This window comes from Heteronotia binoei, chromosome 10 (assembly GCF_032191835.1).
Source record: "Heteronotia binoei isolate CCM8104 ecotype False Entrance Well chromosome 10, APGP_CSIRO_Hbin_v1, whole genome shotgun sequence".
NCBI lineage: Eukaryota > Metazoa > Chordata > Lepidosauria > Squamata > Gekkonidae > Heteronotia > Heteronotia binoei.
This window is the reverse complement of record NC_083232.1, coordinates 103,382,901-103,409,867: the sequence shown is the minus strand read 5'-3', so window position 1 is coordinate 103,409,867 and position 26,967 is coordinate 103,382,901. Positions and strand designations below refer to the sequence as shown.

Genomic DNA, 26,967 nt, shown 5'->3' with positions numbered 1-26,967 from the left:
ATCTATGTCAGTTCCACCATTACCACACCACATGGATTATCACCTTGAGGGAGGAGGATGTATTGGTCTGTTTCAAACACAGTTTGGAAATCCCATTGGATCCATCACCTGATGAGTAGGTAGGAGAGTCTGTACCCACATCCCCAAGTGAGGATTTGTGGCTCTACATGGAGCAGATGACAAGAACGACAGAGGTGCTGGATGGAACACAGGCCAAAAGACAAGACCTTGAGTCTGATTCACCAGACACTGGCTTTTCCAGTGTTAGAGGGGTTTAAAGACCCATCTAAAGACGTTGTGGAAAAAAATGGCTTTGGCAACTGCTGCCTCCAGACGTATTGAAAACCTCTATAGAATTAAGCAAGATGACTCAGTATATCTTTTTACACACCCTGCCCCATCTTCCCTCATAATGGAAAAACTACATGCCAGGATATCCTCATCATACCATGTTGCGCCAACAAATAAGGAGGGTCAGCAAATTGATAGCCTGGGCTGGGAGACCTCTTCTTCGGCTGCCCTGACATTCAAGATCTCCAGTTCATTGTTGGACTTCTGTGCAGTCTTGCACATGAACAGGCCTGCTGCCAATCATAGGTTTTTACAGCTAAGAGCCTCCAGGGGGTGCTACACACCAGAACCAGAAACTTGTTCCTACCTGGAGACCACGTACTCCACACCAGCATCACTGCTCTCAGTTCCTCTTGCCCCAAAGGAGCAGGTTGGTCACTTAGAATCTCCTAACTTTGAAGTGGTGAGGGATTGTGTTGGGTTTGTTGAATTGCTTCTGGCTCAAAAAGTGCTATGTAAGAAATGCATTTGCTGTAGTGCAAAAACAGATTAACATGATCTGTGTCTGCTTTGCCTGGGAGAGGAACATAAATATATCCACATGGAAGGCCTGCCAGAGCTCAATGTTTTGGTCTTCAGCAATTTTGTTTCTCGATCAGCACCGGCACACAAACTGCCTCCCGTGAGCAATTCAAGGCTTCCACAACCTCCCTGGATATGTGCTACATATAAATAAAACTAACCAAGCGAAATAAAATAGAGGCTTGTTCCATGTTAGCTGACCTGAATCCTGCACTTACTATGCAATAAGTCTTGAAAAAGACAGCTTAGAAGTGGACCCCCCCCCCCAAAAAAAACATTTGCAAACTATATTATTTTACACAAAACCGATAGGACTTCTCTTGAACAAGACAAGCTTCCACAATGGAGAAAAGGATCCCTGAGCCTGACTTGCTCTTCCAATAGCAGTAGTTTAGTGTCTTCTTCAAGAGCTCTGTCCTTTCTCTTAGTATCTCAGACAACTAGTTCCAACAGAACATGGCCTCTGGCCTTTTCTCCACTATGGAAGCTTGTCTTTTGTTCAAGAAAAGTCCCATTGGTACTTGTGGAAGAGCACTCATAGGAATTGTATAGGACTTTTTATACCCTTGGGACTGTAGAACTTTACATTGTACTGGAAATGGTGAAAATGGCGTGGAGAAGTCGGCGAGGCTGTGTGTGTGTGGGGGCGGGTGGTAAAGGAGGGAGGAAGAAAATGGGGGGAAGATAGACCCAAGTGGGCAGCCGTGTTGGTCTGAAGCAGTAGAACAAAGTAGGAGTCAAGTTGTACCTTTAAGAGGCTGCGCAGGGGGGAAGGAGGAGGTGCCACGGGGGGGGGGGGCTGAATTGGGGCCAAAAAGGTGGGGACCACTGGTCTAGACCCTAGAGCCTTGTGTTTATTTGCTAACTATATTATTCTGCCAGCTATACAGCTTACTTGAGAGGGGCTGGATCCCGAGAAAGCTCCTGGCTGGGCACTGCTGCAACCTGTGGATGACACTGCCCCTTTAGAGCCGAGGCGTTAAAGATGCCAAAAGGGTCCGATCCTGCCTGGGCTTGCAGAGTGGTGGGACCAGGGCTGAAGCAGGCTGTAATGTCAGTTTGGCCGAGCCACCGCCTGCAGCAGGACAGGAGGCTTCTGGATTGCCGGGGGAAGCATCGCATCATTTCTCCTCTCCTTGGGAGGCAACCTGGTCAAGCGCTGACTGTGCAAGCCCCGGGCATGGTGCCACAGCCAGGTTGCCCATCTCCAGATGACAGAGACGACTCACACGCACGACGCCCCCTCCGCAGCAGGGCGCTTGCCCTTTCTTACATCGGGAAGTTACTGAAGCCGGCAGCAGGACAGGGAACCGAGGGGGCGGGGCTTCCAATCGCTTCCCCTCCTGCGCCGGCCTCCTCGGATTGAGCATGCGTGGAGGCGAGCCAATCCCCGCGGGCGCGCGTCTGTGACGTCACCAGGCGCCGGGTGTTTCTCCGAGGAGCGGGCCTTTCAAACTCTGGCGGTTGCCCGGCGACCGGGTCGGCGCCGACATGAAGGCCCAGGTAGGGCCGGGCGGGGGGACCGCAGGCCGAGCGGCCTCTCCTTGCCCGGGAGGTGGAGTCTCCCGCCTCCGCTCTCCTGGACCCGCCGGGAGGAGGCCGCAGGCAGTGGTGGGCGGGGCTCGGGAGGGAGGGAGGGAGGGGGCGCTTCATGTGCCTGGGTCGGGGGGCCTGTCGGGCTTCCAGAAGTATGGCGTGGAAAAGCATGAGGAGTTTTTAGTACTTTCGAAGCACCAAAAAAGCCTCTTGTGTGTTTCGTTTCATTGAGTTCACCGAGCTAAGATGAGGTGCAGCAGCTTACAGCTGTCTGGCGTTAGTACTGAGGATGCTTGCAGTTATAAGCTAAGGTGCGCATACTCCTAAGATCCACAACCTTGCCAAGTTAATACAACTTTATGTGCTAAGTGGGAGGCCTTCTAGTGTCCTGGCCCCACCGTTGGACCTCCTGACGGAGCCTGGGTTTTTGGCCCCTGTGTGACACAGTGTTGGACTGGATGGGGCCATTGGCCTGATCCAACATGGCTTCTCTTATGTGACACAGAGTGTTGGACTGGATGGGCCACTGGCCTGATCCAACATGACTCCTCTTATGTGACACAGAGTGTTGGACTGGATGGGCCACTGGCCTGATCCAACATGACTCCTCTTATGGGACACAGAGTGTTGGACTGGATGGGCCACTGGCCTGATCCAACATGACTCCTCTTATGTGACACAGAGTGTTGGACTGGAGGGGCCACTGGCCTGATCCAACATGACTCCTCTTATGGGACACAGAGTGTTGGACTGGATGGGCCACTGGCCTGATCCAACATGACTCCTCTTATGTGACACAGAGTGTTGGACTGGAGGGGCCACTGGCCTGATCCAACATGGCTTCTCTTATGTTCTTCTGTGACACAGAGTGTTGGACTGGATGGGCCACTGGCCTGATCCAACATGACTCCTCTTATGGGACACAGAGTGTTGGACTGGAGGGGCCATTGGCCTGATCCAACATGACTCCTCTTATGTGACACAGAGTGTTGGACTGGATGGGCCACTGGCCTGATCCAACATGACTCCTCTTATGGGACACAGAGTGTTGGACTGGATGGGCCACTGGCCTGATCCAACATGACTCCTCTTATGTGACACAGAGTGTTGGACTGGAGGGGCCACTGGCCTGATCCAACATGGCTTCTCTTATGTTCTTCTGTGACACAGAGTGTTGGACTGGATGGGCCACTGGCCTGATCCAACATGACTCCTCTTATGGGACACAGAGTGTTGGACTGGATGGGCCATTGGCCTGATCCAACATGACTCCTCTTATGTGACACAGAGTGTTGGACTGGAGGGGCCACTGGCCTGATCCAACATGACTCCTCTTATGTGACACAGAGTGTTGGACTGGATGGGCCACTGGCCTGATCCAACATGACTCCTCTTATGGGACACAGAGTGTTGGACTGGATGGGCCACTGGCCTGATCCAACATGACTCCTCTTATGGGACACAGAGTGTTGGACTGGAGGGGCCATTGGCCTGATCCAACACGACTCCTCTTATGTGACACAGAGTGTTGGACTGGAGGGGCCACTGGCCTGATCCAACATGGCTTCTCTTATGTGACACAGAGTGTTGGACTGGAGGGGCCATTGGCCTGATCCAACATGGCTTCTCTTATGTGACACAGAGTGTTGGACTGGAGGGGCCACTGGCCTGATCCAACATGGCTTCTCTTATGGGACACAGAGTGTTGGACTGGAGGGGCCACTGGCCTGATCCAACATGGCTTCTCTTATGTGACACAGAGTGTTGGACTGGAGGGGCCACTGGCCTGATCCAACATGGCTTCTCTTATGTGACACAGAGTGTTGGACTGGAGGGGCCACTGGCCTGATCCAACATGGCTTCTCTTATGTGACACAGAGTGTTGGACTGGAGGGGCCATTGGCCTGATCCAACATGGCTTCTCTTATGTGACACAGAGTGTTGGACTGGAGGGGCCACTGGCCTGATCCAACATGGCTTCTCTTATGGGACACAGAGTGTTGGACTGGAGGGGCCACTGGCCTGATGCAACATGGCTTCTCTTATGTTCTTCTGTGACACAGAGTGTTGGACTGGATGGGCCACTGGCCTGATCCAACATGACTCCTCTTATGGGACACAGAGTGTTGGACTGGATGGGCCATTGGCCTGATCCAACATGACTCCTCTTATGTGACACAGAGTGTTGGACTGGAGGGGCCACTGGCCTGATCCAACATGACTCCTCTTATGTGACACAGAGTGTTGGACTGGATGGGCCACTGGCCTGATCCAACATGACTCCTCTTATGGGACACAGAGTGTTGGACTGGATGGGCCACTGGCCTGATCCAACATGACTCCTCTTATGGGACACAGAGTGTTGGACTGGAGGGGCCATTGGCCTGATCCAACACGACTCCTCTTATGTGACACAGAGTGTTGGACTGGAGGGGCCACTGGCCTGATCCAACATGGCTTCTCTTATGTGACACAGAGTGTTGGACTGGAGGGGCCATTGGCCTGATCCAACATGGCTTCTCTTATGTGACACAGAGTGTTGGACTGGAGGGGCCACTGGCCTGATCCAACATGGCTTCTCTTATGGGACACAGAGTGTTGGACTGGAGGGGCCACTGGCCTGATCCAACATGGCTTCTCTTATGTGACACAGAGTGTTGGACTGGAGGGGCCACTGGCCTGATCCAACATGGCTTCTCTTATGTGACACAGAGTGTTGGACTGGAGGGGCCACTGGCCTGATCCAACATGGCTTCTCTTATGTGACACAGAGTGTTGGACTGGAGGGGCCACTGGCCTGATCCAACATGGCTTCTCTTATGGGACACAGAGTGTTGGACTGGAGGGGCCACTGGCCTGATCCAACATGACTCCTCTTATGGGACACAGAGTGTTGGACTGGAGGGGCCATTGGCCTGATCCAACATGACTCCTCTTATGTGACACAGAGTGTTGGACTGGAGGGGCCATTGGCCTGATCCAACATGGCTTCTCTTATGTGACACAGAGTGTTGGACTGGAGGGGCCACTGGCCTGATCCAACATGGCTTCTCTTATGTGACACAGAGTGTTGGACTGGAGGGGCCATTGGCCTGATCCAACATGGCTTCTCTTATGTGACACAGAGTGTTGGACTGGAGGGGCCACTGGCCTGATCCAACATGGCTTCTCTTATGTGACACAGAGTGTTGGACTGGAGGGGCCACTGGCCTGATCCAACATGGCTTCTCTTATGTGACACAGAGTGTTGGACTGGAGGGGCCACTGGCCTGATCCAACATGGCTTCTCTTATGTGACACAGTGTGTTGGACTGGAGGGGCCACTGGCCTGATCCAACATGACTCCTCTTATGTGACACAGAGTGTTGGACTGGAGGGGCCACTGGCCTGATCCAACATGGCTTCTCTTATGTGACACACAGTGTTGGACTGGAGGGGCCACTGGCCTGATCCAACATGGCTTCTCTTATGTGACACAGAGTGTTGGACTGGAGGGGCCACTGGCCTGATCCAACATGGCTTCTCTTATGTGACACAGAGTGTTGGACTGGAGGGGCCACTGGCCTGATCCAACATGGCTTCTCTTATGTGACACAGAGTGTTGGACTGGAGGGGCCACTGGCCTGATCCAACATGACTCCTCTTATGTGACACAGAGTGTTGGACTGGAGGGGCCATTGGCCTGATCCAACATGACTCCTCTTATGTGACACAGAGTGTTGGACTGGAGGGGCCACTGGCCTGATGCAACATGACTCCTCTTATGTGACACAGAGTGTTGGACTGGAGGGGCCATTGGCCTGATCCAACATGACTCCTCTTATGTGACACAGAGTGTTGGACTGGAGGGGCCATTGGCCTGATCCAACATGACTCCTCTTATGTGACACAGAGTGTTGGACTGGAGGGGCCATTGGCCTGATCCAACATGGCTTCTCTTATGTGACACAGAGTGTTGGACTGGAGGGGCCACTGGCCTGATCCAACATGGCTTCTCTTATGTGACACAGAGTGTTGGACTGGAGGGGCCACTGGCCTGATCCAACATGACTCCTCTTATGTGACACAGAGTGTTGGACTGGAGGGGCCATTGGCCTGATCCAACATGGCTTCTCTTATGTGACACAGAGTGTTCGACTGGAGGGGCCACTGGCCTGATCCAACATGGCTTCTCTTATGTGACACAGAGTGTTGGACTGGAGGGGCCATTGGCCTGATCCAACATGACTCCTCTTATGTGACACAGAGATTTGGACTGGAGGGGCCATTGGCCTGATCCAACATGACTCCTCTTATGTGACACAGAGTGTTGGACTGGAGGGGCCATTGGCCTGATCCAACATGACTCCTCTTATGTGACACAGAGTGTTGGACTGGAGGGGCCATTGGCCTGATCCAACATGACTCCTCTTATGTGACACAGAGTGTTGGACTGGAGGAGCCATTGGCCTGATCCAACATGACTCCTCTTATGTGACACAGAGTGTTGGACTGGAGGGGCCATTGGCCTGATCCAACATGACTCCTCTTATGTGACACAGAGTGTTGGACTGGAGGGGCCATTGGCCTGATCCAACATGGCTTCTCTTATGTGACACAGAGTGTTGGACTGGAGGGGCCATTGGCCTGATCCAACATGACTCCTCTTATGTGACACAGAGTGTTGGACTGGAGGGGCCATTGGCCTGATCCAACATGACTCCTCTTATGTGACACAGAGTGTTGGACTGGAGGGGCCATTGGCCTGATCCAACATGGCTTCTCTTATGTGACACAGAGTGTTGGACTGGAGGGGCCACTGGCCTGATCCAACATGGCTTCTCTTATGTGACACAGAGTGTTGGACTGGAGGGGCCACTGGCCTGATCCAACATGGCTTCTCTTATGTGACACAGAGTGTTGGACTGGAGGGGCCACTGGCCTGATCCAACATGACTCCTCTTATGTGACACAGAGTGTTGGACTGGAGGGGCCATTGGCCTGATCCAACATGGCTTCTCTTATGTGACACAGAGTGTTGGACTGGAGGGGCCATTGGCCTGATGCAACATGACTCCTCTTATGTGACACAGAGTGTTGGACTGGAGGGGCCATTGGCCTGATCCAACATGACTCCTCTTATGTGACACAGAGTGTTGGACTGGAGGGGCCATTGGCCTGATCCAACATGACTTATCTTATGTTTTTTTTTTTTTCCTTTCTTTATTTTATTGTGTCTCAAATATTACATTACATAGAATACATTTCCAATTCTCTTATGACACCATTTTTACCCCTATTTATATCCCTCCCCCCCACCAAGTGACCATACTAAAGTTACAATTAAATTTTTAACCATGAGCACACTTTTCCCAATTTTTCAAATATAGCTTTGTTGGCTTCCCCCTTAAATACCCATGAGAAGTATATATCCCATTTCTCTTTTATCTCTTCAATTTTTCTATCCCATATCTTATCTTGTTTTAAACATTCTAATATGTCTGATTGTATATATTCATACAAATAATTGTTCCATCTTTCCAGGGTCCATTTTAAGCTCTCCTTCCAACCATATGCTATCACTGCATGTGCTGCTAATATCATTGCTTTGAAAATGCTCTGGTTTTGTTTCTCAATGTTATTGTTTTCCAGTACCCCCATAAATAACAACTCCCCATCTATATCAATATTAAACTTACATGCCCCCACTATTTTCCCCCGAATTTTCCCCCAAAACTCTATAACCTTGGGGCACTCCCACCATAAGTGGGAGTACCACCCTTCTTTTGCATTACAGTGCCAACAATTTGGTTTCATCCCTTTAATCATATATGCCAATTGAGCCGGCGTCCTATACCATTTCAAGATTATCTTCCTTTCAAGTTCTCTATATTTCTCTATCTTAATTTTCTTCAAATTCATCATTAACTTATTCACCTCCTCATCAGTTATTTGTTTTTCTTTATTCCATTTGTTCTTTAAGGTTCTATACATGAACTCCTTATCTTTTACCAATTCAAGGTAAATAATCCCTGACAGTCCTTTCTTCCTTTCATCCACATATAGTGCCTTTTCTATAAAATTGTCATCTCTTTTAATAGCATCTTTATACTTTTCTTGTCGGATTGTTTGATATAATCCCATTAGATTTAACCAATATTGTTTCCCTATCTTACAGTTCAACTCCTGAAGTGGTAATAAGGCCCCTTGGCTATTGTACAAATCCTTGACTCTTATTATGTCTTCCCTTTGCAGCTCTTCATAGAATTTTGGGTTCATCTCTTTTTCCCAGATATCCTTAAGTGGGGTCCATTTCGAGGTTAAAGGCATTAAGATCTTTTTCCACCTCTTCCACACAATTAAAGCTATTTTTCTTGGACCTTCGGTTTGTATCATTACCTTTTTTATCTCTCTCGTGTAAATTCCACTACTACCTGCTCCCTTATTGACTGCAGATTCAAGTCTTACCCATTTATCCCCTTTCCTCCATTCTAACTCCATCAGTGCTTTCAACTGAACTGCATCATAATAAGCTTGTAAATATGGAACTCCCCATCCTAATTCATCTTGGGGCATATATATCAACTTTTTTTGTATTCTTGCTTTTTTCCGACCAAAGACCCAATTTTTAATATGTTCATCCCATTTCCTTATCGTTTCCTGATCTAATCTTATAGGAAGTACTTGGAATAAATATAGCAGCTTTGGGAGTATAAACATTTTTATTGCTCTAATTTTCCCTAGGATACTCAAATTTTTGTTCTTCCATTCCTTCAATTTCTTTAAAATCTTTAACCACACCTTATTATAATTCATTTTTTGTAGCCTCTCTATATTTTTATTAAGATAAACTCCTAAATATTTAATTTTGCTAACTCCTGATTTCATCCCCGTTAAGGCTAATATTGCCTTCTTGGTTTCCCCACCTACATTAATAAACATTATTTCTGATTTCTTAATGTTTATTCCAAGTCCCGAACATAACTTAAAATCTTCTAAAATAACTAACAATTCTCGTATTGCCTGCAGTGGATTACTTATTGTCAACAAAATATCATCCGCAAAAAGGTTTAATTTCAATTCTTCCTTACCTATTTGAAATCCCTGAATTCTACCACTATTTCGTATCCTATCTGCTAGGGGTTCAATTGCTAATGCAAATAACAAAGGAGATAATGGGCAACCTTGCTTTACTCCTCTCTGTATCGAAATTTCTCTAGAGTGCCCATCATTTATTCTAATTACTGCTTTACCCCCCCTATAGATTTCCCTTACAACATTTAAAAAGGGCCCATCAAAACCAAAGTTTTCCAATACCTGCATTAAATAATTGTGATTTACCGTATCAAACGCCTTATACACATCTAATTTTAACAAGGCCAAAGTTTTCTTATCCTTACAGAACAAAACATTCAATATATTTCTCAATGGATCTGCAATAAATCTACCTCTAACAAAACCATATTGATCTTCCTTAATCAAGTTTGGTAAATATTTTTCTAGTCTATTAGCTAGAATTTTTGTAAATATTTTATAGTCTTGATTCATCAGGCTAATTGGCCTATATGAATTTATTTCTAGGGGATCCTTCTGAGGCTTCAAAATTGGTAAAATTTCAGCTTTTTTCCATGAATCTGGTATTTTCCCCCCTTTTAAAATATAATTAAATAAACTTTGCATTTCTGGTATTATTAACTCTGCCATTTCTTTATAATATTCTGCCGTAAAACCATCCAAACCAGGGGATTTCCTGTTTTTTAACCTTTTTAATACCTCTATTATTTCCTGCCGGGTAATTTCTTTATTCAGGCTCTCTCTCTGTTCTATCGTTAATTTATTATCTAGCTGTTCCTCGAATCTTTGGTTTTCTCCCAAATTGAATAATTGTTGATAAAATGTAGCAAATTCCTCTCTTATCCGAGCATTTTTAAAAAATTGTTTATCCCCATTTCCCTTAATACATCCAATTTTTTGTTTTTCCTTTTTCATCTTTAAATAATTCGCCATTCTTCTCATTGTATTTATATTAATTCTATGGTACTCATTCTTAACTAATATATCCTTTTTCCACATAGATAATGAATCCAAGTTCTCTAAATCTTTTTTAAGTTTTTTGAATAATTCATATGACTGCCTATTATAATTTCCCTGTAGGTCTTTCTGTATTCGTTTAATCTCATTTACTATCCTACTTCTTTCCTTATTATTTTCCTTTCTAATTCTAATTTCCTTAGCTATATAAGCTCCTCTTATAACTGCCTTAGCCGCATCCCAAACTACTCCTTCTGTGGCTGAATTCCTATTTTCTCTAAAATAGCATTCTATATCCCTTCTTAAGTCCATCCGATCTTTTCCTGTCAAGGGCAGATATGCCTTATATTTCCAAGTAAACTCTTTTCTCTCTTCACTTATTCTAAATTGCACCCTTAAAGGAGCGTGGTCCGAAATCCATAATGGCTCAGTTACTGCCTTCATCACCTCTAACTCATTTGATTCCTTTACTAAAATATAATCTATATATGAAAAAGTCTTAAATCTATTAGAAAAATATGTAGGTTGAGAATTGTTCCCTTCATATGTGAACACATCTTTCAATTTCCATTTCTTAAATTTCAAGGTTTTACTTTTCTTAAAATCATAATTCATATCCCCTGCCACTACCACATCCCCTTCATAAAAGTTCTGCAATTTCTGGAAAACCTTATTTAAGAAGCTTACCTGACCCATATTTGGGGCATAGATAGATACTATTGTAAACTTCCTACTATTCAACTTAAATTTCAAAAAAACATATCTTCCCTCTAAATCAGATATTTGATCCAGTACTTCTAACTTCAAGCTAGAATGTGTAAGTATCGCTACCCCTCTTGCCTTCCTAGTTCCTCTTGCTTCCACCCTTGTTTCCCATAGTGTAGAGTTTAGTAGGGGTTTTTTATCTTTTTTACCTTTATGGGTCTCCTGGAGACACACTATATCTATTCCCTGTTTTTTTAGCATATTTTTCAATCTATACCTTTTTAAATCTGAAGCCAACCCATTTATATTTAAAGATAATATTTTAATTGTCTCAACCATTTTCCTTTGTAAATTTCATACATATGTGCTCATTTCTATCCTCTCTTACTTTGATGGTCACTACCTTTCCCCTTCCCCCTCCCCGAAGAAGAACCCTCAAAGGGTGTACAGGTGGCATAACCTCCTGACCTCTTCGTTGCTAAGTTGGGGTCCACGTTCCTTTCCCTTCCTCCCTATCTAATTAATATAACTCATTTCAATATTTCTCTATAAGCCATCTTATTCCAAAAAAAAAAAAGATTTTTTTAAAGTAAATTGAAAGCAATATTAAATTTCCTTGGAGACTCTCATTACTAAGAGCCCCCAGTGTCTTTTCTCAAACGCTTTGGCTTGCTTTGCAGTGTCTGACTCGACTCTCCTTCTTCTTCACTGCTACTTGAAGTGTTCTCACAAGGTTCCTGTTGCTCGTCTTCTTGCTCCTCCACATTTCCTGGTTCTAACGGCCTCATGTTGATTCCCAATCTCTCCAACATTTTTCTTGCCTCTTCTGGATTTTTAGCTCGCAGCAGCTTGCCTTCTTTAAAAACCAAAATCACTGCCGGGTAGCCCCATGAAAATAATATTCCATTTTCAACAAGACTTTGCGTATAAGGTCTTAGTATTGCTCTTTGCTGGAGTGTCTCTGGAGAGAGGTCCTGTCTTACTATAACTTTATTATCATCAAACTGTAAATCCTTCTGAAGTTTCAAACATTTATAAATATTGTCCCTTATTTTCTCTCTTGCAAAAGCCATAATAACATCCCTTGGCTTTGCTCCCAGGCTTGGCTTGGGGCGGAGAGATCTGTGTACTCTTTCTATATCTTCCGTTTGTATCCTTAAATCATATCGCTCAAGCCATTCCAGTAGTTTTGATTCAAGGTCTTTCTGTGTAATCTCTTCAGGGATGTTTATACTCCCAAAGCTGCTATATTTATTTCAAGTACTTCCTATAAGATTAGATCAGGAAACGATAAGGAAATGGGATGAACATATTAAAAATTGGGTCTTTGGTCGGAAAAAAGCAAGAATACAAAAAAAGTTGATATATATGCCCCAAGATGAATTAGGATGGGGAGTTCCATATTTACAAGCTTATTATGATGCAGTTCAGTTGAAAGCACTGATGGAGTTAGAATGGAGGAAAGGGGATAAATGGGTAAGACTTGAATCTGCAGTCAATAAGGGAGCAGGTAGTAGTGGAATTTACACGAGAGAGATAAAAAAGGTAATGATACAAACCGAAGGTCCAAGAAAAATAGCTTTAATTGTGTGGAAGAGGTGGAAAAAGATCTTAATGCCTTTAACCTCGAAATGGACCCCACTTAAGGATATCTGGGAAAAAGAGATGAACCCAAAATTCTATGAAGAGCTGCAAAGGGAAGACATAATAAGAGTCAAGGATTTGTACAATAGCCAAGGGGCCTTATTACCACTTCAGGAGTTGAACTGTAAGATAGGGAAACAATATTGGTTAAATCTAATGGGATTATATCAAACAATCCGACAAGAAAAGTATAAAGATGCTATTAAAAGAGATGACAATTTTATAGAAAAGGCACTATATGTGGATGAAAGGAAGAAAGGACTGTCAGGGATTATTTACCTTGAATTGGTAAAAGATAAGGAGTTCATGTATAGAACCTTAAAGAACAAATGGAATAAAGAAAAACAAATAACTGATGAGGAGGTGAATAAGTTAATGATGAATTTGAAGAAAATTAAGATAGAGAAATATAGAGAACTTGAAAGGAAGATAATCTTGAAATGGTATAGGACGCCGGCTCAATTGGCATATATGATTAAAGGGATGAAACCAAATTGTTGGCACTGTAATGCAAAAGAAGGGTGGTATTCCCACTTATGGTGGGAGTGCCCCAAGGTTATAGAGTTTTGGGGGAAAATTCGGGGAAAAATAGTGGGGGCATGTAAGTTTAATATTGATATAGATGGGGAGTTGTTATTTATGGGGGTACTGGAAAACAATAACATTGAGAAACAAAACCAGAGCATTTTCAAAGCAATGATATTAGCAGCACATGCAGTGATAGCATATGGTTGGAAGGAGAGCTTAAAATGGACCCTGGAAAGATGGAACAATTATTTGTATGAATATATACAATCAGACATATTAGAATGTTTAAAACAAGATAAGATATGGGATAGAAAAATTGAAGAGATAAAAGAGAAATGGGATATATACTTCTCATGGGTATTTAAGGGGGAAGCCAACAAAGCTATATTTGAAAAATTGGGAAAAGTGTGCTCATGGTTAAAAATTTAATTGTAACTTTAGTATGGTCACTTGGTGGGGGGGAGGGATATAAATAGGGGTAAAAATGGTGTCATAAGAGAATTGGAAATGTATTCTATGTAATGTAATATTTGAGAAACAATAAAATAAAAAAAAGGGAAAAAAAATGGCTTTGGGAGCCATTGGCCTGATCCAACATGGCTTCTCTTATGGGACACAGAGTGTTCGACTGGAGGGGCCATTGGCCTGATCCAACATGGCTTCTCTTATGTTCTTAACTGTCATACTTTATGCATCTGATGTTTTTAAAGTAGCAACATAGGTATTCTAGAAAGTGAGTATTTATATTTCCATTCCACATGCACACCCCATTTTAGTTTTTTTTGTGCAAGAAGGGGGTTCCCATGGTTTCAGTGTTAACAGAAATTTTATATCTCTAGCAACCCCACAAAGGCTTACCTGCATGGCAGTTCTCTGGGGTTATTTTTGGCTCTGAGTCCCATCTCTAGAGGAGGCAGCATTCCCTTATTGGCACCATTCCACCTTTCCTCTGAGAATGCAAAGCAGTTGTGGTCCCAGGCAGTGATCAGATCCATTCCTATTTGGCTTTAATAAGGTGTCTTCTAATGACATTAGAAGATGATCCAAAAGGCACCTTACTGAAACCAAATACATTAGACTAATGTTATAATGTCCTTTGGAGAACTTGGTACTTTTAGGAGGGGAGTAGATTCTACACATACTCAGAGCTGCTCACTCAAGATGCCAAAAACTTTGAACATAAAAACTGACAATCCAAACACTTTTCTTCTGCAAATAAACCATTTACTGCAAGAAACCCAGGTGCAAATCCAGTACCATGCAAGCATGAAGCACTTCTTGTGCAAGTCTTTAGTGTCAAGGAAGGGATGGAAGTAGTTTGTTTAGAAATGCACACAAGCCTCTTAATAATTTCTTTATCAACAGGGTCTGTTAAAGCTTAACTACCGGAAAAGATACTGCAATACTGAAAGGTAACTGAATTGTGCTTTTTAAAACTTCCAGATAAGAAAAGAAAGGGGGGCTTTGGATCTCAGCCCCAGAATCTCATGGCTGTTCTTATTTTTTATTTGCTGTTGAACTTATGAAATTGCATCTGCATACATAGGTGCTTGCTAGTAAACTTTATGCAGTTCTTCTAGAAAGAAGACCTTGACGTGGAGTGTATAAAACAGGCATTTATCAAGATCACAGGATAACCAGGTTCCCAGGGTGTTCCTTGAATGGGTCTTTAGTTATATTGATATCAGTGATACAAATCTTCAGCTAGATTCCAGCAGACTGGCAGAATAAAGAAAGGTTGATTATGAGGGACTGCATACAGGAGGCTGACAATACCAGGAAGAAATAAATGAAGGAGTTTCCTGTACATGTACAGGAGCAAGTCTAATATCCTCCCCCCTCCCCCATTCTGATTGGGAAACTTTGAAACTCAGTTACCAGAAAACCTAAATGTTCTATGGTTTTTGTCATAGTCAATGTCATAAATTTACAATGCCTTTATCCTTCACCCATGAATGGTGGTGCTGGAAGGTGTGAAGTTGTAGCTGACTTATGGTGCCCTTATAGGATGTTTAAAGCAAGAGGCAAGCAGGTGGTTTGCTATTGCCTGCCTCTGTGTAGTAACCCTGGGCTTCCTTGATGCTCTCCCATTCAATTACTAATCAGGGCCAACCCTGCTTAGCTTCCCAAGGTCTGATGAGATCGAGCTAGAAGAAGAAGACTGCAGATTTATACCCCGCCCATCTCTCTGAATCAGAGACTCAGAGCGGCTTACAATCTCCTCTATCTTCTCCCCCCACAACAGACACCCTGTGAGGTGGGTGGGGCTGAGAGGGCTCTCACAGCAGCTGCCTTTTCAAGGACAACTCCTGCAATAGTTCTGGCTAACCCAAGGCCATTCCAGCAGCTGCAAACCCGGTTCTTCCAGATAAGAGTCCGCGCACTTAACCACTACATCAAACTGGCTCTCAGCTAGCCTGGACTAGCCATGAATACCTACTGTTCTTTGCTGAAAACTGTTGCCTTCCTGTGAAGTCTTCAGCAAATCACATCTCCCCATTGCCTCAAGAGACAGCAGGGATAATGTCCCTGATGAAACTACAGTGTCTCTGGCCACCAAAGGCTAATGACCTTTGCTTTTCAGCTGGAGTTTTAATTAATGGCACTGTCTGGATTAACCACATGACTCCACAATATACCTTCTAATCCAAGGGTGGTTTAGATCAGCACTTCTTCTCTTCTTTTCTTCTGCTACCTTTACTTGAGATAGATGGATGTTGTGGGTTGTTCATGCATCAGCACTGTAGCTGCTTTCAGTCCATTATCTGTCCTAGTTTACACCAGTTGATGCTGCTGGATGATGAATGGCTTCATAAGCAGCACCTTCAGGACTTTTTCTGAGCAGGAACGCAGTTCTGGCTGGCTTGGCATCAGGGGGTGCGGCCTAATATGCAAACGAGTTTCTGCTGGGCTTTTTCTATAAAAAGCCCTGTGCTAGACAATGGTGATGTTAGGGGGTGTGGCCTAATATGAAAATGAGTCCTTGCTTGGCTTTTTCTACAAAAAAGGCTCTGAGCACCTTAAATTGGAAGTCTACTGAATGACACATCCTAGCTGCCCCCCACCCCCAAGACAGGATCTGGTCCCCATCAGGTTGTGCAGAGGACTCCTGCAGGCAATTAGAGGCCTATCATACAAGGCCTCAGTGAAATGGAAAGTACCTTTCTGTTCAATGGGCTTTAGATTATGGAGATTGTGTCACAGCATCTTGAATTAGCAGATGCACCTTTCAGCCAGTTGTATTCTGTCACGTTTCTGTGCCTCTCCTGTAGTGTTCTGTCTCTGAATATCAGTCTGTAATTGCCATTCTGTTGTTCCCTGTCCTTGGATGGGTGTCATAGGTATAAGAGTGGCCAACAAAAATCTTTTTGATGTTGGTATTTGTTGTGGGAGCAAAGGTGGATGTATCACAGCTTGTATTTATTTTGTTTTATCATATATTTATTAGCCATCTTTCTCTTTTGTAGAACATAAGGCAACTTACAGTATACATAAAACGTTATAAAAACACAATGCAAAAAACTGTTATAAAGCTCATAAAAGTCACAGTTATAAAAACTCCAATTAGGACCACCTATAGTAAAAGTTCTATCAATCAAAATAAAATGGCTTCCAACAGCCTTCTGAAGATAGACTGAGAGGCGAGGCCCACCTCGCTGACAAAATTGTTCCATAGTTGTGGGGCTGCCACCCAAACAGCCTCCTCTTATGTCTTTGATTGGCAGGGCAGTCAGGAAGTCCTCTCCATGTGCTCTGAATTCCCAGGCAGGGATGGGGGAGATAAGAAGGTCCTTCAGATACTCCGGCCCCAACCCATGTAGGGCTAGTAGCCTGTAGAATAAGTAACAGATCATGTGGTGTGTTTGGTTGCACTGTTCATTGAGGAAGTCTTACCTGTTGTATTTTTTATATTGTCTGTGCTCCTACCAGTAATAACAGGGTTGAAGCATTTCTAAGTGGTTCATTTTATGCATTTTTTCCCTTAAAGGCAGGTGGTTGACATTAAGCCAGGAGGCAATGTACTGAAATATATTCAAGACTGCTTTGAAAGTAAGTTCTTTGTTTTATTTATAATTCATGGTATAGTGTAGGGGTGTTGAGCATTAGTTATGAGACTTGAACTTGACATAAATGGGGATTAGTGTCGGCCATGCATATCATAAAATGTAATTTCTGGTAGAGGAGATACAAAGTTTATAAAGGACACAAACAAACACAATTAAAGATTTTTTAAACTTAAAATACAAACATGCTTAAAACTCTTGTCATATTTTGTTTAAAATGGAAATTTAGGGGAATATTGGGATTTGGCTATGCAATTTTAAAAATAAAACATCAAGAAAAAGCACAAAAATTACAGCAGAAACTAAAAATATAAAATGCTCTGAGCCTAGAAAAACATGAAATGGATGAGGAGAGGGTTCAGAGCTTGGAAGAAAGAATGGCCACTCTCCATGAAATCAAGGAAGGAGAGGGCTCGGAGCTTGGAAGAAAGAATGGCCACTCTCCATGAAATCAAGGAAGGAGAGGGCTCGGAGCTTGGAAGAAAGAATGGCCACTCTCCATGAAATCAAGGAAGGAGAGGGCTTGGACCTTGGAAGAAAGAATGGCCACTCTCCATGAAATCAAGGAAGGAGAGGGCTCGGAGCTTGGAAGAAAGAATGGCCACTCTCCATGAAATCAAGGAAGGAGAGGGCTCGGAGCTTGGAAGAAAGAATGGCCACTCTCCATGAAATCAAGGAAGGAGAGGGCTCGGAGCTTGGAAGAAAGAATGGCCACTCTCCATGAAATCAAGGAAGGAGAGGGCTCGGAGCTTGGAAGAAAGAATGGCCACTCTCCATGAAATCAAGGAAGGAGAGGGCTTGGACCTTGGAAGAAAGAATGGCCACTCTCCATGAAATCAAGGAAGGAGAGGGTTCAGAGCTTGGAAGGAAGAATGGCCACTCTCCATGAAATCAAGGTAGGAGAGGGCTCGGAGCTTGGAAGGAAGAATGGCCACTCTCCATGAAATCAAGGAAGGAGAGGGCTCGGAGCCTGGAAGAAAGAATGGCCACTCTCCATGAAATCAAGGAAGGAGAGGGCTCGGAGCCTGGAAGAAAGAATGGCTACTCTCCATGAAATCAAGGAAGGGGAGGCGTTCATAAATAGAAGCCTTGATGTCCTGCATAGGGAAGGAGAGACCAGTCAAAGGAACAACAGTGCAGTTGACTGTCTTGATGAGATTCCTCAGAGTGGCACAGCCCTACCCCAAAGGTGTCGAGCAAGACAGCACTCACTGCCATTAGAACTAAGGAATCAGTAACAGGCCCTTGTGATGGAGGCCGAGATGGAAACATTGCCAGCAGAAGTATCACAAACACCAGGAAGACAGAGGGTGGAGAACAGAAGATACGATGAAATGGTAAGGGAAGGAAAAGGAAGATGTTGGTCAGGTGATTCCCTGCTGAGGGGTATGGAAAGTCTTGTATCTGGGCCTAAGAGGTGTGTTGTCTTCCGCAGGCGAAAATTAAAGCTATTATGAGCAGGATCCCAAAGCTTAAGAACATAAGAGAAGCCATGTTAGATCATGCCAATGGCCCATCCAGTCCAACACTCTGTGTCACACAGTGGCCCAAAAAAATTATTTATATATATATATATACACACACACACATATACACACTATGGCTAATAGCCACTGATGGACCTCTGCTCCATATTTTTATCTAAACCCCTCTTGAAGGTGGCTATGCTTGTGGCCGCCACCACCTCCTGTGGCAGTGAATTCCACATGTTAATCATGTGGCCCTGAGCCATTCGTGGGAAGGGCGGGATATAAATCCCAAATAAATAAATAAATAAATCATCCTTTGGGTGAAGAAGTACTTCCTTTTATCCATTTTAACCTTTCTGCTCAGCAATTTCATCGAATGCCCACGAGTTCTTGTATTGTGAGAAAGGGAGAAAAGTACTTCTTTCTCTACTTTCTCCATCCCATGCATTATCTTGTAAACCTCTATCATGTCACCCCGCAGTCGACGTTTCTCCAAGCTAAAGAGTCCCAAGCGTTTCAACCTTTCTTCATAGGGAAAGTGTTCCAGCCCTTTAATCATTCTAGTTGCCCTTTTCTGGACTTTCTCCAATGCTATAATATCCTTTTTGAGATGCGGCAACCAGAACTGCACACAGTACTCCAAATGAGATTGCACCATCGATTTATACAGGGGCATTATGATACTGGCTGATTTGTTTTCAATTCCCTTCCTAATAATTCCCAGCATGGAATTGACCTTTTTAATTGCAAACGCACACTGTCTTGACATTTTCAGTGAGTTATCTACCATGACCCCAAGATCTCTCTCTTTGTCAGTCTCTGCCAGTTCACAACCCATCAACTTGTATTTGTAGCTGGGATTCTTGGCCCCAGTGTGCATTACTTTGCACTTGGCCACATTGAACCTCATCTGCCACGTTGACACCCACTCACCCAGCCTCAACAGATCCCTTTGGAGTTCCTCACAATCCTCTCTGGTTCTCACCACCCTGAACACTTTAGTGTCATCCGCAAACTTGGCCACTTCACTGCTCACTCCCAACTCTAAATCGTTTATGAACAAGTTAAAGAGCATGGGACCCAGTACCGAGCCCTGCGGCACCCCACTGCTTACCGTCCTCCACTGCGAAGACTGCCCATTTATACTCACTCTCTGCTTCCTATTACTCAGCCAGTTTTTGATCCACAAGAGGACCTGTCCTTTTACTCCATGACTCTCAAGCTTTCTACGGAGCCTTTGATGAGGAACTTTATCAAAAGCTTTCTGGAAGTCAAGGTAAACAATATCTATCGGGTCTCCTTTGTCTACATGTTTGTTCACTCCCTCAAAGAAATGTAACAGGTTAGTGAGGCAAGATCTTCCCTTACAGAACCCATGCTGAGTCTTTCTCAATAACCCGTGTTCATCAATGTGCCTACTCATTCTTTATTTTATTTATTTATTTATCTGGGATTTATATCCCGCCCTTCCCACCGAGTGGCTCAGGGCGGCTTACAACATATATAAAACTAACATAAAAGTATAAAATTACACTTTAAATTAACATTTCACAATATATAATTAAAATCAAACATTTGTTATAACTATACATCATTAAAACAGCCAGCAGTCGTGGAGCTACACTCTATTCAGCTTCAGATAAAAATTCAGTATACAATATACAGCATTCAGTAGTCGGTATACAGGGCCGTTAGTTGTGGGCCAGCCGGAAGAGGACTGTCTTACAGGCCCTGCGGAATTGGGTGAGATCCCGCAGGGCCCTTACCTCCTCCGGCAGCTGGTTCCACCAAAATGGAGCCATTACAGAGAAGGCCCGGTCTCTTGTGATCTTCAAGCGGGCTTCCTTTGGCCCGGGGACAACCAAAAGATTTTGAGATCCCGATCTCAGTGCTCTCTGGGGAACATGCGGGGAGAGACGGTCCTTGATAATGGTTTCTACCAACTTTCCCGGTATTGAAGTCAGACTGACTGGCCTGAAACAAGCGACAATGTCTCTTGTGTTCTGTTAGACGGGTGTTGATACTGCATTGGGTAGTGCCAATGTAGACTGCACCACAGGAGCAGGGCATTTTGTAGACTCCAGGGGTTGAAAGTTGATCTCTCATATCTTTGGCCGAGCGCAGCATGTGGCGGATCTGTTGTGTGGGCTTGAAGACTGTGTCAACATTGTGGCGCATTGGCAAAATTCTCAAACGCCACAATGTTGACACAGTCTTCAAGCCCACACAACAGATCCGCCACATGCTGCGCTCGGCCAAAGATATGAGACATCCACTTTCAACCCCTGGAGTCTACAAAATACCCTGCTCCTGTGGTGCAGTCTACATTGGCACTACCCAACGCAGTATCAACACCCGTCTCACCGAACACAAGAGACACTGTCGCTTGTTTCAGCCAGAAAAATCAGCTGTAGCTGAACATGCACTTCAAGAAGGAGACCACGTCATCCACTTTGAAAGAACTGAAGTCCTTTCTACGGTCTCACATTATCATACCTGCCTGAACAGAGAAGCTATTGAGATTTACAAACACCAGCACAATTTTAACAGAAAGGAAGAAGGCATTTTCATCCACCAATCTTGGTACCCAGCTCTGCAAAACACCCTACAGACTATAAATTGCAGAAAGTCTCAGAACAACCAGCAGATTCCACAGAACAATCAGCACAGTCAACAACCATCTTTCTTATCTTCACACCCCTTCCAACCCTCCCAGCAATTAAGCCCCACCAAACAATGGGCACATCCACAAACCAATTGCCCTTTCATCACACCCTCTCCAGCCTAGAAATAGCAGCTCTCCAGCAGCTCTGGCCCCACTCAATGCACAGCAGCCAAGAAGGTCAGAGCGCCTGCTCCGGCTGCAACGCCACTGAGGATGTTCTCGCAGCTGAGAACGAAACGTCTGGAAGGAAAACTTTCTCCAGTAGAACACGGCACTTGTTCCATTACTTTGTTTGTTAACCATGCAGGCTTTTTCTTATGCCTGTTTGTGCCTTTCCTAACTTGTGGTATGTATTTTATCTGAGCTTCTAGGATTATAGTTTTAAATAGTCTCCAAGCTTCCCCAAGGGTTTTGACCGTATTTACCTTTCCTTTCAGTTTCCTCCTCACATGCCTCCTCATCTCAGAGAATTTACCCCTTTTAAAGTTAAACGTGGTTTTTGCGGTCTTTTTGGGCAAGTCCGTATTTATACAAACGGTGAAATCAATAACATTATGGTCACTGCTCCCAAGTGGCGCAATCACTTTTACGTCTCTCACCAAGTCTTGGGCATTACTTATGAAACCCACAGACCACTACCCATTTGTGATGGTCCACATGGGAAGCAAAGATGCAGCCATGAAGACCATCAGGAACATTAAGGCTCTTGGGAGGAAGATGCAGGATTGGGGGTGCAGATGGTGTTCTCTTCCATCCTCCTGTTGTGGAAGGGATACACTGGGAGCAGACAGTAATGGCGGTGAACCACTGGTTGCATTGGTGGTGCCGGCAGGGGCAATCTGGATTCTGGGACCACCGGCTACATTTCCTGGATGATAACCTACTAGCATGGGACGGCCTTAACCTGTCAAAGTCCAGCAAGAAGGTGTTTGGCAGAAATCTGGAGAGATCCATCAAGAGGGCTTTAAATGGACAGCCCAAGGGGAAGGAGATGACCAAACACAACGATTTAAATGAAGGAGAGCAAACAGTGGAGGTCTGCCTGTGAGGGCTGAGTCTAATGTTGCCAAAGGTGCGAGGCTTCAGGTGTCTATGTACCAATGCCCAAAGCCTGGGCATTAAGAAGGAAGAGATTGGGCCTCTAATTCAGATGGAGAGATATGATTTAGTAGGCATTACATAGAGACTCGGTGGGATGATTCCCATGACTTGAGTGTAGCAGTGGATGGATATGAGTTGTTCAAGAAAAACCAAAAGTGTCGAAGAGGAGGTGGAGTGGTGTTATATGTGAGGAGAGGGTTGGTTTGTCAGGAAATAGTGGAGGAGGAAGGCAACAGTCCAGTGGAAAGTGTCTGGGTGAGGGTAAGGGAAGGAAGGACAAACAGCATTGTGGTTGGAGTCTGCTACAGACCTCCTGACCAAGATGAAGAGGTGGATGCTGCCCTCCTTGAACAGCTTGACAGGGTATCCAAACAACATGAGCTGGCAGTTATGAGTGACTTCAACTTCCCTGATGTGTGCTGGGAGACAAACTCTGCAAAGCATCCACAGTCACAGACGTTCCTGACCTGTCTGGCTGATAACTTCCTTCGTCAAGTGTTGGAGGAAGCTGTGAGGGTTTCAGCCATACTTGACTTGATAGTGACCAACTGGCAGACTTTCGGGGGAGGAAAATGTCGAGCTGAGCTGCTTCTCATAACGGGAGCAGGCTGGAGCTTCTGTTCGGGGTAGTGGAAGGCAATTCAATGCCTACTGCCTACTTTTCTAAGTTAGAGATTAGTCCAAGATATGCACAGGAAACTTTTAAGGAGATTTACCTTGTCTGAAAGGGAGTCCTGGGGGGGGGGCGCTTCTTTGAGGCTTTGAGGGGTCTCTGGGAAGAGTTGCATTTTCATCATCTGCAGAAGCTTTCAGAGTCATTTATTTGACATAAGCTCGACAGGATCCTAACCTTCTTGGACTTTGCTAAACATCTAAAGCTTTGAAAGACCGGTGAGGACTTGGATAATTGGAAGAGAAGGTACAGATTACTATATTTCATTCTGGAACTTTTTTACAGCTTAATGGAGTAAATTTAAAAGGTGGGAAAGGAAAATCTAGAAAGTCTGGAAGAAGAAGGGAGGAAGAGATGAAATTTGGACTTTATAAATATAAAGGACAGTGTTAAAAAGAGCTAAAAAGTGGAAAGGAATTTATTGTTTAGTCTACTTGCGGTTTTGAAAAAAGAGCAACAATCTTCACATCATCACATACCTGCAGCACGTTCAAGCAAGACAGGAAGTATGTCAGTTATTGTGAGATCTCCTTACCAGTTTGAATGAGACTTCGTGGCAACAAAAGCAGGAAGTAGCGGAAGGAAAACCTACTCTAGGAATATATACCATTGAGAAACATCGGCAGCCATTGCTGGGAGGTAAAAATAAAAACAATGTTTTTAAAGAATTCGGGACATTAAAAGTTGTTGGAGTTAACTGAGAAGAGGGTAAGAAGATAAATACTATTGGTCATATTATTTGTGTAAACTTTGGACGTTTTTAAAAGGGGGAAAATTGTAGGGAGCAGTAAAAAGTTGTGGCCGCCATTTTGGAAAATTTAAAAACTTTAAAAATAAATATCTTGACTTTGGGAGCTCTGAGGATGGCGAAATTGGGCTTGTTGTAAAGGGCAAGTCCTTCTATTTGAATCTGATAGTTGAATTTGAAATTGGTGAGGTCCAAATTTTCGCTGTTTTTAAATGTCTGAACACAAGCAGCCCCGTAGAAGGGCTGCTTCATTAGAAAAAATGCAGGACCAACTAGAGGCAATGGAGGCCAGAATGATGAAAGGGGTGAGAGAGATGATAGATGAATCGAAAAAAGAAATTATTGCAGAGATTAGAAAAGACATGGAAGATCTCAGAAAGGAAACTGAGGAAACATTTAAGAAAGTGCAAGAGGTAGAAGGCAGAATGAATGTATATGATTCTACCTTGTTGAAAATGCAAGAAAAAGTGACAATCCATGACTACAAATTGATGGAGACTCAGATACGTCTGAGAGGAGTACCTGAGAAGGAGGATGGTGATTTAAAGGAATTTATAATAAAAATAATAGCAGAATTTTTAGAGGAAAACCCTGAAGAGACTAAAAACATGTATGACTATATGTATAGAGTGAATTCACTTTATGCCAAGAAAAATAACTTACCAAGAGATGTTGTCATCAGATTTATGACAAAGGAAATGGTGGGAAGAATCATGAATAAAAATTTTGAAAAGACACTGATAGTGGGAGGCAGTAGAGTGACAATCATGAAGGAGCTGCCAAAGCAAATGATAAATGATAGAAGAACATATAAAAATTGACAGAAAAATCGAGAGGCAATGGAATGAGGTTTAGATGGATAATACCTGAAGGTTTGAGTTTTGAACTCCAGGGAAAAAGAATCACAATTACAAATGCACAGGATATGCGTAGATTTTTTCAAGAAAATAAAGAATTTGCACCATGATGGATTACAAATTACTGTCTTGGAATGTTAATGGACTAAATTTACCACAAAAAAAGAAGGGCAACATTTCATTGGATTAAGAAACAAAATTGTAATATAATTTGTTTGCAAAAAGTGCATATTAAACAAAAGGATTATAAATGTTTATGGAGCAAACAATTGGGAGTGGAATTTTTTTCATTGGCTGAACAGAAGAAAAGGGGAGTGGTTTTTTATATAAAACAAGAATTGGAGCCAAAATTAGTGTTTAAAGATAAAGATGGAAGATTTGTAGCAGTAGAGATAATATTAAATGGAAAAAAAACCTTATTGGGATGGTATGCACCTAATGGCGCAAAGGATGTTTTTTTTAAAGACATTGTACAACAGCTTGATGAACTGACTTATGACCAAGTTTTGTTAACTGGAGATTTTAATGGAACAGTTGGGAAATGGCTGAGAAGCTAAATGAATTTTTTGCCTCCGTCTTCATTGTGGAAGATAAGAAGTGTTTGCCTGCTGCGGAACCACTTCTATAGGAAGGGGTGTTGAAAGACCTGAGCCAGATTGAGGTGACAAGAGAGGAGGTCCTACAACTGATGGACGAATTAAAAACTAATAAGTCACCAGGTCTGGATGGCATACATCCAAGAGTTCTGAAAGAACTCAAGGGTGAACTTTTGGATCTCCTGACAAAAATATGTAATCTTTCATTGAAATCTGCCTCCGTTCCTGAGAACTGGAAGGTAGCAAATGTCACCCCCATCTTTTAAAAGGGTTCCAGAGGAGATCCGGGTAACTACAGGCCAGTCAGTCTGACTTCAATACCGGGAAAGTTGGGAGAAACCATTATCAAGGACAGAATGAGTAGGCACATTGATGAACACGGGTTATTGAGGAAGACTCAGCATGGGTTCTGTAAGGGAAGATCTTGCCTCAATAACCTGTTACATTTCTTTGAGAGGGTGAATAAACATGTGGACAAAGGCGACCTGATAGATACTGTTTACCTTGACTTCCAGAAAGCTTTTGATAAAGTTCCTCATCAAAGGCTCTTTAGTAAGCTTGAGAGTCATGGAGTAAAAGGACAGGTCCTCTTGTGGATCAAAAACTGGCTAATTAATAGGAAGCAGAGAGTGAGTATAAATGGGCAGTCTTCGCAGTGGAGGACAGTAAGCAGTGGAGTGCCGCAGGACTCAGTACTGGGTCCCATGCTCTTTAACTTGTTCATAAATGATTTGGAGTTGAGAGTAAGCAGTGAAGTGGCCAAGTTTGCGGATGACATTAAATTGTTCAGGGTGGTAAGAACCAGAGAGGATTGTGAGGAACTCCAAAGGAATCTGTTGAGGCTGGGTGAGTGGGCGTCAACATGGCAGATGAGGTTCAGTGTGGCCAAGTGCAAAGTAATGCACATTGGGGCCAAGAATCCCAGCTACAAATACAAGTTGATGGGGTGTGAACTGGCAGAGACTGACCAAGAGAGCGATCTTGGGGTCGTGGTAGATAACTCACTGAAAATGTCAAGACAGTGTGCGATTGCAATAAAAAAATGCCATGCTGGGTATTATTAGGAAGGGAATTGAAAACAAATCAGCCAGTATCATAATGCCCCTGTATAAATTGATGGTGCGGTCTCATTTGGAATATTGTGTGCAATTCTGGTCACTGCACCTCAAAAAGGATATTATAGCATTGGAAAAAGTCCAGAAAAGGGCAACTAGAATGATTAAAGGGTTGGAACACTTTCCCTATGAACAAAGGTTGAAACGCTTGGGGCTCTTTAGCTTGGAGAAACATCGCTGCGGGGTGACATAATAGAGGTTTACAAGATTATGCATGGGATGGAGAAAGTCGAGAAAGAAGTACTTTTCTCCCTTTCTCACAATACAAGAACTCGTGGGCATTCAATGAAATTGCTGAGCAGTCGGGTTAGAATGGATAAAAGGAAGTACTTCTTCACCCAAAGGGTGATTAACATGTGGAATTCACTGCCACAGGAGGCGGT

General features: G+C 43.8%; 1 protein-coding gene across 1 annotated transcript in view; it reads left to right on the top strand.

Moving 5' to 3' along the window:
- The first annotated feature begins 2,267 nt into the window (after positions 1-2,267).
- The window catches only part of CENPC (centromere protein C), a 69,512-nt gene continuing 44,812 nt past the window's right edge, over positions 2,268-26,967 (top strand). Inside the window, exons 1-3 of the mRNA XM_060247845.1 lie at positions 2,268-2,376; positions 14,662-14,708; positions 17,285-17,346. Of these exons, the coding sequence (XP_060103828.1) occupies positions 2,365-2,376; positions 14,662-14,708; positions 17,285-17,346 (121 nt within the window). The 5' untranslated portion in view covers positions 2,268-2,364. The remainder of the gene's footprint in view (positions 2,377-14,661; positions 14,709-17,284; positions 17,347-26,967) is intronic.